The sequence below is a fragment of the Phalacrocorax carbo genome, chromosome 15 (genome assembly GCF_963921805.1).
Source record: "Phalacrocorax carbo chromosome 15, bPhaCar2.1, whole genome shotgun sequence".
In the NCBI taxonomy this organism is placed as follows: Eukaryota; Metazoa; Chordata; class Aves; order Suliformes; family Phalacrocoracidae; genus Phalacrocorax; species Phalacrocorax carbo.
In genome coordinates, this window is record NC_087527.1 from 17,295,427 (window position 1) to 17,308,871 (window position 13,445).

The window sequence follows — 13,445 nt, forward strand, 5'->3', positions numbered from 1 at the left end:
CGCCCCTCGAAGGCCGCCCCTCACGCAGGCCCCGCACTCAGCGGCGGGGCGGCGAGGGCGGGGCGCGCCGGCGCATGCGCGGAACCGCAACTGGAGTAGGCCGCGGCGCCGCCCGTCGTAGCCCTCCTCGCTGCCGCTGGTCCCCCAGGCCCCCCTCCCCTTAGGACGCCGGGCGGTCCCGCCGTCCCCCTCCCGCCGCCGCGATGATGATGATGGCGCTGAGCAAGACCTTCGGGCAGAAGCCCGTCAAGTTCCAGCTGGAGGAGGACGGCGAGTTCTACATGATCGGCTCCGAGGTGCGGCCCCGCGCACAACGGCCCGGCGGGAACCGGGCCCGGGGGAGGCAGCGGGGCGCCGGGCCGGGGGGGGGGCTGCGTTCAGGGCGGGGAAGGGGCTGAGGGGAGCCCTGTCACGGGGGACAGCCTCCCTCCCAGCCCCTGCGGGTGCCCCCCCCCCCCGCTTGCGGGGCGCAGGGGCGGCGGGGGCCCGGCCGCTGCGCGGAGGCCGGGCGGTGAGAGCTGGCGAAAGCCTCAGCCGCGCCGGGGCCAGCGCTGCCGGCAGGGGCGGCTCGTGGAGACACGCACGAGTGGGTAGGGACTAGGCGCTCACCTGATCGCGGCCTGAGGCCCCGCTCCCCCATACTCCACTCATGAATTTTGGTAGCACACTTGTTCAGAATTTTGGATTATTTGACATGCCATGAGGTAATTAAGTCCACGCTACTAAGTCTTTGTGCTTAGTAACACCACCAAAAGCAGCCGGCTGAGGTTCTCGGCCATGTGTAAATGAGCCTTGCCAACAAATGCTGGGGTGCAGCGTTTTAGCACCCAGTGTACATGCTGACATTATAGTCTTTCATGCTGAGAGGCTGTTCTGCCTCCCCAAAGACCGGCCTTATTGAAGCAAGAAACATTGGTGCTTCAGCACCAGGGAAATAGTCACAGTTGGAAACAGGAAAACAATGCTTTAGCCCCCTCCTTGATGGAAAAAAGGAAATACTGGATAACTTAAATTTCCAGTTTTATATGTTGAGCAGGGACTAAAGGCCCCTCGCTCTCTTATGTGAAACATAAGATCTGAAAGAGCTGTAGCTTCAGGCAGCTAATATGTGAGATTTCCAGACTAGAAGGAAGGGTTGTCTCTTTTATCTGCCATTAATTTCTGTTTCTTGATGAGCACTGTAGAGCAACAAATACAATTTAAAATTATCTGAAAATAGATGTTAAGAACAAAATGGGTCTTGTCAAGCAAGGACTAAAAACATTATTGTGTGGCAGTCTGCCAGTGTGCTACCAGTCTAAAAACTCGATTTCAGAGTCTAGAAATAGTTCTGTTGTTCAGCAAGTCCTGCTGCAGCCTTCAGCACAGGTGAGGATATTGTGCCAGGAAGAATGGAACTGCTTTATAGATGGTAGGTAATTTTGAAAGAGGATTATGGGCAGCAATCATGTTTTATGTGTTCAAAGGATTTAAAACAACATACAAGTCTCTGGGCATTTTCCGTATTCAAGCAATGTCTAGGTGGCACAGAGGTTCAAAGTTAAAATGATAACTGTCAGAGAGCTGGGTGTCTGGTTTGATTTAATTCCTACTGTGCATTGTGCAGAAATTGAAGTAAAGAAAGATTAGGTTGTTCAGAAATACATGAAAATGAATGGATTTTTTTCCTATTAAATGGATTATTGCCACAGAGGGGTGGTTTTTTTTGGTATCAGATTAGCAAAATAAGTGCTAGTAGAAATTTTGTTTTCTGTATTGCTGCAAAAATAGCAGTGCTATATGATGCCAAACCCAGTGCAGTCAGTCTATCATGAAAAACAACAAAAAAATCCTCTTAGGAGGTCCCTCTTACCGTTACAAAGAGCTGGATTTGTTTCATCTTCTGCTAAAAGTCTCTTAAATGAAATACCAGGCCATACTGGAACACCAGGCCACCTCTCCACTTTTCTTCTTGTAGGTGGGAAACTACTTGCGTATGTTTCGGGGTTCCCTGTACAAGAGATATCCCTCGCTCTGGAGGCGACTAGCCACGGTGGAAGAAAGGAAGAAGATAGTGGCCTCTTCACATGGTGAGCAGATGAGTAAACATTCCCAGTACTGTTTATCTGAAATCTGAAATTTTGACTTGAAAAACTCTCTGGTGATTCAGAAGCTTGTGCACCTTTAGGGCTGTGTGAGTCACTTCAGATTACCCCAATGATGGAGCACTCTGTGGCAGTGGCACTGGTAGTTCCTGGTTCAGCCTAGCAACAAATATCAACTGATCAAAAATGTTCTAAAAATGAGACATCCATCATGGCTTTCCTGGGGTTGGCTGCATTCATCACAAAGCAAAGGCCACATCTCAAAATCAATACCATATTCCAGAGAGGCTTTTATAGACAAAGAGGGTCTCTTTTGTCAAATAAGCAGAACTGTTGCAAGGATGCCCCCTTGAAAATGTGTGTCTTTGTTTAACTTTGCTTTTTGCAGGGACTAAATGTTTATGCCTCCCAGAATTTGTGGTGGCGTGTTGCTACTGATGTGACTGCCACAGTGAGAATATAGCTGGCTCGGTATTATTTTTGGTGAGAGACTAATAACAAGCAGTTAAATATCTTAGCAATATGACTTGTACACTCTTTAGACTAAAGCATAATAAAAATAAATGGTTAGTTCTGGACTTATGTCTTCTTCCTCCAAGTATCCTGCTGACCTATTGCTTTCTTTTTCTCCCCCCGCCCTCCTCCCCCTTCTCAACAGAAAATCAGCGGTCTCACAGTCCCAGAAGATGTAAGTCTTATCTGCATGTTATTCTTAGCTGTGCTAGAGGAAGAATCTCTACTGTGACCTTTTGTGCTATTACGATATATATTAACGTCTAATCTTCTTCCCCTGCTCTCTCCCTGTGGTCACCCTAATTGTGCATCTTGATCACATGCTTAGCTCTTCTTTCTCAGAACTGTAGCAGGACTCTCAAATGCAGATGGTCTCTAATTCAGCAAGAGCTGTCCTGAGGTTTCTCCCCCTGTCCCAAGTCTCACCAGCTTTTCTACTGAACATTGCCTCTTTATTTCCAAACTAATTCCACTGAGGTTTTATAGTTTTCTGGGCTTTTCCTCCCAGAAGGCTGTGGAAGAGATTTTACATCATTTTGGCAGATGTAGGTTTGCAGAGCTAAACCATATGATTCCAAAGGGCAACTCAAGAGTAGGAAAGAATGTTTTTTCCTCTTCTGCTCCTTAAGTAAAAGCATGTTAGATTTAAAGTTTATCTAATAATCATGAGAATTTAAGGACTTTTTTCCTGAAGTTTTGTTTTTGTAGTGTTCACTTCCATCCTAAGTAAATTTCATAACAGAAATGACGAGAGTCTATTAATAAGTTGTACCCCAGAAGAGTGAGGTTCATCCAGTGGTCGTATCTGAGGGAAGCTCATGTAATTGTAACCCTCCCTGTGTCTCGACTCCTAGTCCAAATGAAAGATGGTTTTAGTAACGTATAAACAGGGTAGCTATGCAAGGTAAAGATATTGATGCCTTTTGCAAATCTTTGCTCTGTCACTATGCAACCATTCCAAGGTGTCATCCTGCTTTTGTCTTGAGAATTGTATTTCTTCTCTAGGCTTTGTGGTGGGGATTGCCATGCATTAACAAGGCATTCCACCGCTGCTCCCAAGTCACATTTATTCCTGATGTTTAGGTGGATGTCAAAACTGGATTATATTTCTTTAGTGCCAGGCACTGTGGCTGGGCTTCTGGTCACTCCAGTGCAAGTAATCTACCCCAGTAGCAGAGCATCCTGGTGCATGAGGGAGTACAGAGGCTTCTGTCAACTCAGAAATGACAGTAGGAAGTTTTGTCGTCTCCATTTATCCCATGCATACAAAATGCCATATCAAAACCTTTCTTGAAAATTAAATGTCTACGAGAAGATAAACGAAGCCCAAAGGAGTTCTGGGGCACACACTCATACCAGTGGGTGACCTATTCATGTGCCTCCTGTGGTGGCAGGGAGGGCTTTTCACTATGCAGCCTATTAATGCTACATTGCTATGTAGTACTTTTCCATGTTAATTATTGGCATCTTTCCTGGTAATAGATCATGGCTATACAACATTAGCCACTAGCGTGACACTGTTAAAGGCCTCTGAAGTGGAAGAAATCTTGGATGGGAACGATGAGAAATATAAGGCAGTGTCTATCAGCACAGAGCCTCCCACCTACCTCAGGTAACCAGCGTCGGTGAGGGCCAAGATCAGAACGGAGCTGTTTGGAAGATGTCAGCTTGGGCAGGAGTGCAAGAAATTGCATAAACACAGGACATTGAGCAGGGGGGTGCTTGCCAGCCTGTGCTAACAGTTGTTTGCAGTGTTGGGCAAATGAAGATCTCCAGAGCGTAAGGATTGGGTTACAGCCTACATAGAACAGGAAGTAGAACGTAAGTGTTTGATGACACAGCTCTTCTTGCAATTACTGGATTGCAGCTGTAGCAGAAGTTTTGCAGAACACACCCTCTGCAGGTACCGTCTTCTGGAGACGGCGCATTTATCAGTAGTCCCTTTATAAAGTATAGACAGAAAATCCAAATACGAACCTAGTATTTATAATGGTGCACCTGGATTCATATCTGATGAATAATTGTCAGCTGGCGAATGGGCTTTCCAGAGGCTAGTGTGGAACATGAATTCTCAGTGGAACGATGTTGTTGAGGGTTCCAGAATAAATTAGCAGGAACTCATAATAGGACCTGAAGTTTAAAATTATACTATTCCTTAAGTACTAGCAGTGGTGCCCAGGGTCTGTGGTTTAATGTACAGTCTCCTCCTTCAGAGAGCAGAAGGCAAAGAGAAACAACCAGTGGGTGCCGACCCTGCCCAACAGCTCTCATCACCTGGATGCAGTCCCATGCTCAACAACAATTAACAGAAATCGTATGGGCAGGGATAAGAAGAGGACTTTCCCTCTCTGGTAAGACAGCTTCCTGCTTCTAAAAGGTGGAAACGGTTACCAACATGATGTGCTGCTAGGGTAGTGCTGATGTGTTGTTTTAATGTTGTGATTCATCCCAGACTGACAAAAGACCTACAGGTCACTAATTTGGAGGTTCTTAGTTAAACTGTATGTCTTGAGGCTCTTACAGCAGCCAGCCATGGCTGAGAGAGGAGGCTTTCCTTTTGTCAGGAAAATGGTTCGTTCTTTTCCTGATGAGTTCCTTCTACTTCCTGCTGATTTGCTGAGCAGTTGTCATCTGAGGAGCCTGCAAACCCTCTCTGTGAAGGACAGGCTGTCCCCCACTGGCATATTCCAGTAACTTTGATCTAATTTATTCAATGGAAAATGCTGCTGTGGCTCATGGCTAAGTTTTGTTTTCCATTATAAAAGTTGAGGAAACCAAGATAAAACGTAATCCTGGAAAGTGTCCTTGTTTTATTTGCAGGACTGTATTATGATGCAATAAAAGTAGATAAACTGGTGTTGGCTGCCATAGCCCTGTAAGCTTGCATTGAGAAGTCTGTCTAAAGACTGATCAGGGAGTTGGAGTGTGGTGATTACTTCCAACAAACACTGCCTTCCCTCTATGGATGCCAGATGTGTCATGTGCTAGTTGCATATACCATGTTGTTGCTCTTTGTGTTAGCTTTGATGATCATGACCCAGCCGTGATCCATGAGAATGCATCCCAGCCGGAGGTTCTGGTTCCAATCAGGCTTGATATGGAAATTGATGGGCAGAAACTCAGAGATGCTTTTACGTGGAACATGAATGGTATGTAGGAAGGAGAATTTCCTGAGGCTGGGGAGATGTAGTTGTATCCATCACCAAATATGAAGAGAGAACAAGCACGAGTGTGCATGTCCTTGCCCCATATACACAAAATTTCAAAGCTCTCCCACTTTGGATTATATTCAGCTCTCATGTCTCTTAGCAAATGCTCTGCCACTTCCGTGGCTTCCAGTCACTCCTGGACACGTGTAGTCTGAAGAGTTGACTGGCCTTTTCTCCTGACCCAGTTCATCAGCTCAGTCTGAAACTATTCTGTTAGCTGAGGTACCTTAAATACAAAACAGTTCATGTGTATGGCTCCGTTGTGTATGTGGATTATTAGACCATAGCTACGTTATCTCCACGGAGCCAGTAGCAAGTAAAGAAGGCTGTAAGTCCTTGTGTCAGTGTGCATGTCCTTACAAAACTGATCTAAAAGCAAAAGGTGATAGAGTTGGGATTTCTTTTGTCATGCTGTGGGATTAATTTTGTGTATTCTGTAAGTGGGAGACATTGATTTCTAAGAAAGTTAACAGTATGTTCATTCTTGTTCTGCATCAGAAAAGCTAATGACCCCAGAAATGTTCTCTGAGATTCTCTGTGATGACCTGGATTTGAATCCTCTGACCTTTGTCCCTGCTATTGCCTCTGCCATCCGACAACAGATTGAGTCGTACCCAACTGACAGTATCCTAGAAGATCAGTCAGACCAACGAGTTATTATTAAGGTAATACAGAAAGGCAGTAGAATGAGAGCTGAACTATTTGTGTTTCTCTGGTTATGTTATGGGGGAGGAAGACTACAAAGGCTTCCCTCAGAATGAAGGAGCTCTTAATTGCAGTCCTGTGTCCAGATCGCATTTCGTCCTTTGTACTGAGAACAGAACCAAGGTGGCAGATCACTAAACATTCATGTGCCAGCCCAAGATGATGAAGTAGTTCAGTGAAAGCGTTGTTGGGTCTTTTTTGGAAGAACTGAACCCTGGAGCAAAGCTGCGTTGTCTTCATGCTACTGGAATTCAGAATTTGGTTAAGGAGCTCTGCAGATGCAATGAACTAGGAGTTACCTCTCTGCTTCTCTTCTCCAGCCTCTGCCTCCTAAGTTAAATTACCTTTGTCAAAGTATTGCAAGTATGGAAACAAATTATCTGTTTCTTCCCTTGTCCAGCTAAATATCCATGTAGGGAACATCTCCCTTGTAGACCAGTTTGAATGGGACATGTCAGAGAAGGAGAATTCACCAGAGAAGTTTGCCTTGAAGCTGTGCTCAGAGCTTGGCCTGGGTGGGGAGTTTGTCACTACTATTGCCTACAGCATCCGGGGACAGCTGAGTTGGCATCAGAAGACATATGCCTTCAGGTACAGAACTGCCATCTTCCTAGTATGGGTATGGATGTGTTTTCGTACTTTATGGGTGTTAGCATAAGTGAATCTTAGAACAGCTGACCTGATGCAGAAAGTTTCATTTGAAGTTGGTCCTTACGGCTTGCACCCATAATGGTTGCACCATTCTGTCGTCCTTATGATTTTTTTGTGCTTGTGCTCAAGTATCTTCTCCTTTTGGGTGTAATACATTTCATGACCAAATTTTGATGAAATGTCAGCTTTTGCTGCAAAATGAAAGGCTGTTGTAATTAACAGTGACTGAATACCTTGTGTTTCCCTCTTCTAATGTATGCTAATGATGAGCCCAAGATACATTTCTGTTTCGTTGGCTTTGCCTGACAGGCCATCCACTGTCTCAAGCTTTGATGTTATGAACTAAGACTGCTTGAAACTGTAGCTCTCTACCCTGGCTGATGTTGAAGTTGGCTTGATCATAGGCCATTCTCACAGCTGGAATGCAGCAGTGTCAGGTTTGGTTAGTCAGCTTTGGAACTTGTCTCCTCACGATAATCGTTTCCAGTTGTGCAGTGCAGTGTTCTGCGGTGAGTTACTGTACTGCTATTATCCTCAGCATGTTGCTGAGTCTGCAGGCTGTAAGTATCCCATAGCATGCGCTTGGGAGGTTTTTTGACCTCAGGTCACAGTGACAGTTGAGGAAGTTTGAGAGTTCAGCAAATGACATATTTGCAGAGGTGAGGGAATGGTACTGCTGACACCAGTTTTGTAGAGGTCAGTTCAAGGAAGCAGGATGACCTACCTGGGCAGCAAAGGGAAACATGCCCAGCCCTGTCCTGCCTCAGGGAGAGGGTAATGAGTAGTTGGTGTTGGGGTAAGTGAGGAGGAGCTGGAGGCTGTGGGGAAGCTGGTTGCTGCTGTGAGCCCTGCTCCTTCCTCCTCTGTCCAAAGGTTTCCTGTGTGGTCAACCTTCTGTGGAAAATGGGTACTGATGCGCTCTGGACCAGTCTCACTCTGCTTCCTCTGGAGGTTATTTTTATCCTGAAAATCTTCCATAGCAACTACTTGGTTCTAAAATGACCGCCAGAGTGGTTCATACCACGCAGGAATTAAACTCTTACTGAAAGTGTTAGATTGTGTGTCCATCCTGCTGCTGCCCCTTCTCACAGAGGTGGGGAGGTGACTTCTACCTTCCCATCCATGACAGTTGACTGATATTTGCAGACTGAGCATGTGACCACATCGAACTGTAACAACAGAACAGTGGGTGTGCGTTCCTGAGAAATGATGGGACCTTGGAGGGTGGTAGATGAGAATCTGATACCTGTAGTACTGCCTCTCTTTCCCTGCTGCTGGACACATTATAACCATGGCAGAAGTGAGCTAGCACGGTCTGCATTGCAGCCTCCGATAACAGAGAATGGAAGTGTCTTCCCGCTGGTAGACACAGACCTTGGAGCCAAGGTGAAGTACACTTGACCTATAGTTTAAGCTAGCTATGGCAGGGAGCAAGTTCATTTCTGGAAGGTTTAGTAGGACTCCTTGTTGCCTGAGCATTCCCAGGAGTTTGAGTTTTCTTTTTTCATATCTTCCTTGAAGTAGAGAGGTGGCCCTGTTCACACCATGCTGGCCAGGAAGGCCTCTTTTCTACTCACAATTTATTTACCTTCCCACTTAATTTACTTCGACAACTTTTTAGCATACTGCCTCCCAACCCACACAGCATTCGTTCCTAACTCTGGTCACTTGGTGCATCAGAAGCAGACTTTGTCCATGTTTAGTGGACACCAAATGTTCTCTCTCCTTCCTGTGCTTCTCCATGTATTGCAGATAGCTGAGTTAAGAAATAATCTGTGTATGTGTTAACCATTGTGAGGGGGGTTCATTTGTCCCTTTGCTTCCTATCAGTCTCTGTAACTTGCAACAAGTAAAGTTTTAGTCAGTGCTGCCCAGGCTCTTCCAGATATATCATATTAATGCCAACTTCATGCTATCCTCTCTAAAAACGTATCTGGCTGTGGTTACTAAAGAGCACTTCCTTTTAGAGGTAGTCAAACCGGTGGATTTCAAGCCTTCTTTAGACTGTGGCAGTACTGCAATGCGAGAATAAAAACGCTAGGAAGGGAACCCCAACAGAATAAAGTCTGTAGACACGAGCTGTTCAGGGAGGGAAAACCATCTAATTTAAACCTCATTTGTGTCATAGTACAAACATGTCCTCCTCCTCCCTGTTTTTTTCTTCCAGCAAAGCAGTACTTTTGAAACCTTCCAGTGATTAATGATATTTGGGTTCTGTGGTTGGTTAGTTCCCGAATTTCCAAACCACAGGAGTGGTGGTTGCTCCAGAGTCATTCCACTGATGTAAGGAAAGTGTCTGTTTTAGATGTATCAAAAGAACCTTAATATCTCAAGGGACTGGGAGTTTGAGAAGTCATGTGCCTGTTAATCATCTAAGGAAGAGGTAAAACTGTCTTCCAGTTGATGAAAGCCAGGGCAGTTCTTCCAGCTGGCCTGCTCTATGCAAAACGGAGAGCCTGAAAGCCCAACGGACGGGGCATAACTGGAAGCAGACAGGTACCCAGTGCTCAGGGGATTTTCAGAGGGATGATGTGCTATGATGTTTCACACCTCGGTACTGAGCGCTTCTAGCAGCAGCATGCAGCACTTCATAGCCAGAGTTTTACCTTCAAGACCTGAATGGTGGCACAGGTTCTCTCGCACACCAAAGCCACGTGCCTGAGTTACCCTTTCCACAAGGAGGCACTTCCCTGCCCTGTTGGATTGCCCCGACACTACTGCCAGAGGCCTGGACCCTAGCAGAGGGTGTGTCTTGCTCTACTGGGAACCCTGCAGCTGATAGTGCATTTCAGTCATTCTGCTAGCAGCACTGCCCTTTAGATCAAAAAATAACAGGGGAGGAGGAGCTGTCTTACTTTGGAGGTTGTGAGATGAGGGAGGATTTTTTTCAGTTTATCTGTTTCCACACTACAGAAGCGTGGTATCTGAGTTGGCTTGCAGTTAAGTCATGTGCATGAGGCTGGCTTTCCAACCCCCTTTTAGTTCTAGTGGGTGCTCAGTGTTAAGCATGGTAGATGAGGTAGAGACAATGCTATCAGGTCAAAAAAGCCAGTTAAGATATAGCATTTAGTCTGGAATGTGCAGCAATCTGGGGCTAAGATGAAATTCCTGGATTTGAGTGTTGCTTAGTAGATGTCAGCAATACTGGAAGTAGTTTGATTAAAGCTTCCTCCCAGGATCCAGGTATCCTCCCAGATACCAAAGGCCCTGGATTAATTTTTCATTGGTATTACTTTGAAGACTTGTTATTCTAGATTAATAGCTTTGATGCAGATGATGTCTGTTCCCATGGTGATTAGCATTTGAGTTCCTTCCTGGGGGAATGAGAGGGCTGCCCGTGAGCGCTGAAATCTTGTGCATGGAGCCATGACCCTGGGGAGGCAGGGGCTTGGATGCCTGTGCACACCTGGCAGGGGGCTCCTCTCACAGACACACTTCATGCAGCTCAGGCTGAGCTGCTTTCTAGAATTCAAAGCAAACATTTACATTCTGAGGCTCCTCTGTGTTTATGCTGGGCTTCCAGCTCCACTGTCAATATTTGGGAAGCTACTCCTGGTCAGTTCCTGTTGACTTTTACTGAAAAGTGGCTAGTGAAGCAGTAAATATTTTTGTGCATGTGATACTACAGCTGGTCAGGGCAGAGAGATCTCTGAGGAGCAAATCCTGTTATCTGGGACAGAGCCTGATGTTTCATTGCTTGTGCAGAGAGTAGCCACAGCTTCTGATTGCAACAGCAGGTCCTAAAAGACTACCCTTTCCATGGCATTTGCAAGAACAATGCTTGATTAGCTAACAGGCTCCCATCCTACCAGACTCCCAGAAAGCCAGACTTCTGCCAGGGAAGAGCCATCAGAGGTGTGTTAGGCAGACTACAGCTAGGAAGTCAGAGTTGCAGAATGGCAAAGCTGGAGAAAGAGCCCTGTTAACAGTCCCTACTCAGCGGCTGCTCTGGGAGAAGTGCTCCCAGCACTAATAAACTGGTATGAACTTTGCTGGTGCTTATTGGGTTTGAATGCAGTCAGCCAATTATGTAACAGCCTTTGCGTGAGAGGACGGCATCAGCCACAGTTGCTTTGACAAACCCTTCTCCGGTGGTGAAAGGAGATGGTCATAGTTGGTCTCCCAGAAACTTCAGGCTCCACAAGACTAACCATCAGCCCCTGGTGTACATCTGGGAACCAGACTGTACTAAGCAGGGCTAAGAATGAATGCTTAAGCCTGAAACACTGTAAATGATGCTCTCTTGTCCTTGTGTCTTGCATCTGACCTGGTAACCCAGGGGAGTGGTCTAGAACAACGGATGAATGTTGCTTTGTTGCATTTTGCCCTGCCTTGCAGTGAGAACCCTTTGCCGACTGTGGAAATTGCCATTCGCAACACCGGGGATGCTGACCAGTGGTGCCCTCTTCTGGAAACCCTCACAGATGCCGAGATGGAGAAGAAGATCAGAGACCAGGACAGAAATACAAGGTGCTGCCACTTGTTCAGACAGTTCTCCTTCTGGTCTGTCTCTAAGTCAGAAGTTAAAATCTTTGATGTTTGTGTGTCTCTGCTGAAAGCCAACTGGCTGGATTTTAAACTCGCACACCACAACAGAAAATCATATCCCTTTAGCTTCAGGTTATTAAACTGTTATCACCTTGCTCAACAAACAATTAAATCTCCACTTTAACCATCTCCTGCCTGAAGCAAAGTTTCAGGTTTGGTTTTTTTCCCTTTTTCCTGGGCTCTCTGCTTTTGCAGGGGCATTTGTTTCTATAGGAACGCATTCACCAAAAATATTGGAGTTTAATGCACTGTCATGCTACCTAGAATCCTGCCACAAGGCTTCCTTTTATGTAGGGTAAAGTGCTGTTTGATGTAGGAATGGGCAGGCTCCCAGCTCCAGCATGACTGATGTTGACGTGTTTGCCGGCATGGGAGTGCTCTTGTGATTCCAGGAGGAGCTCTGCCTGCCAGAGAGACCCACTGAGCAGTGTTTGACAAGCAGTCAAGAGCACTTGCTCCTTCTTGGTGAAAATGCCCTGGCAGATATAAGTGAACTGCTAGAATCTCTCCAAAAGATATGCTGTGGGAATAGTAAATATGCTGGCTCAGCTCTTTCTCAGGATTTTTTTTTACTGCTGATTAACATGCGTAATTATTTTGCTTCTCAGCTATGGCTGTCTCAGTAGCTTTCAGGAGCGATCAGTTCAATCGAAGTTGATGAGGAAAAGTGTCCAAAAAGCTGTTACTGAGAATAGTGTCTTAGTCTTATCAACAGGGGTGCTCTCAGGTAACCAAGGAAATCTGTCTATGCAATAAACCTGTCTACACAGTCCACAAAGCTGCAGCAGCCACCTCAAAAGTTCTGTTTTTTAGTAAGACTTCACATGACTGTAATGCAGCACTCACTGTACCTCTTTCTCTCTCTCCTAGGCGCATGAGACGTTTGGCCAATACTGCTCCAGCCTGGTAATCTTCCTGTTGTGACACTGGTGCTCTTCGTACAGACTTTATCCCTACTCCTTTCCCCAAATGGATCTAGGATTGGCAGGGGTCTTTCTGTCCCTAAAGGGGACATATATTCCACTTGCCAAGAGTTCCCAGTACTGCTGACTTCTGCCCCCATCCCCTCCACCTAAAAGCCACATACCAAGAAAGCTATGTTAGCACATGATCTAGCTGAGACCTGTGGCCACAGTTGGAGCCCTTATATACCTGTGTGTGTGGAAAGTGTAAAGATTCTTTTCTATAGGTGCAACAGGCACTATTAGGACAACTTTTTAAATAAAAGGAATGCGTACTACTTAGGTTGAGTGCAGTAAGTTTGAACAAATAGTGAATCTCACCATGTTCTGTGCTGTTCTGGTAACTGAGCAGTCCTGGGGCCTAATATTGATGCTTTTGGGTATAATGATGAATACTTGCCTGCATTCAGTTTTCCTGAAGCATGGTGGAAACTGAGTGCTTTACTTCAACAGATAAAACAGCCCAAAAACCTTTTGCTGCAGGGCAAAGTGAGAATGAGCTGTAAAACTAGAAGCAGCAAACAACTCTCTAAAGGACTGGTCTGTTACGATACTTGGTGCAGTCTGTAACAAACTCAGGTGTTCAGCTGGCTTACTTGGCAAGGGTAGGACAGTTTAACTGAAGCCACAAACTTAACATACATTTCCATTAGATGCCAACCTCTTGTGTGGTGAGCCCTTTTTTTCTGTGAAGAATGCATCTGGAAAACACAAAGTTTCTGAATTAGTGCAAAAGTTGAAGCCTGCAATCACTGAGATGAGACTGCACCTTC

At 45.8% G+C, this 13,445-nt stretch overlaps 1 protein-coding gene across 2 annotated transcripts; it reads left to right on the forward strand.

Annotated features, from left to right (window-relative positions):
- The first annotated feature begins 53 nt into the window (after positions 1-53).
- SMARCB1 (SWI/SNF related, matrix associated, actin dependent regulator of chromatin, subfamily b, member 1) lies at positions 54-12,950 on the forward strand. 2 transcript variants are annotated; one of them, XM_064466628.1, is made up of 10 exons: positions 54-296; positions 1,958-2,069; positions 2,743-2,772; positions 4,080-4,209; positions 4,811-4,948; positions 5,619-5,746; positions 6,305-6,471; positions 6,912-7,102; positions 11,501-11,632; positions 12,581-12,950. In XM_064466628.1, exons 1-10 carry the CDS (start codon positions 204-206, stop codon positions 12,618-12,620), a joined length of 1,161 nt encoding a protein of 386 aa, XP_064322698.1. In that variant the 5' UTR covers positions 54-203; the 3' UTR covers positions 12,621-12,950. The 2 variants fall into 2 exon arrangements, with proteins under 2 accessions (XP_064322698.1, XP_064322699.1); XM_064466629.1 differs by lacking the exon at positions 2,743-2,772.
- The last annotated feature ends 495 nt before the right edge of the window (positions 12,951-13,445 follow it).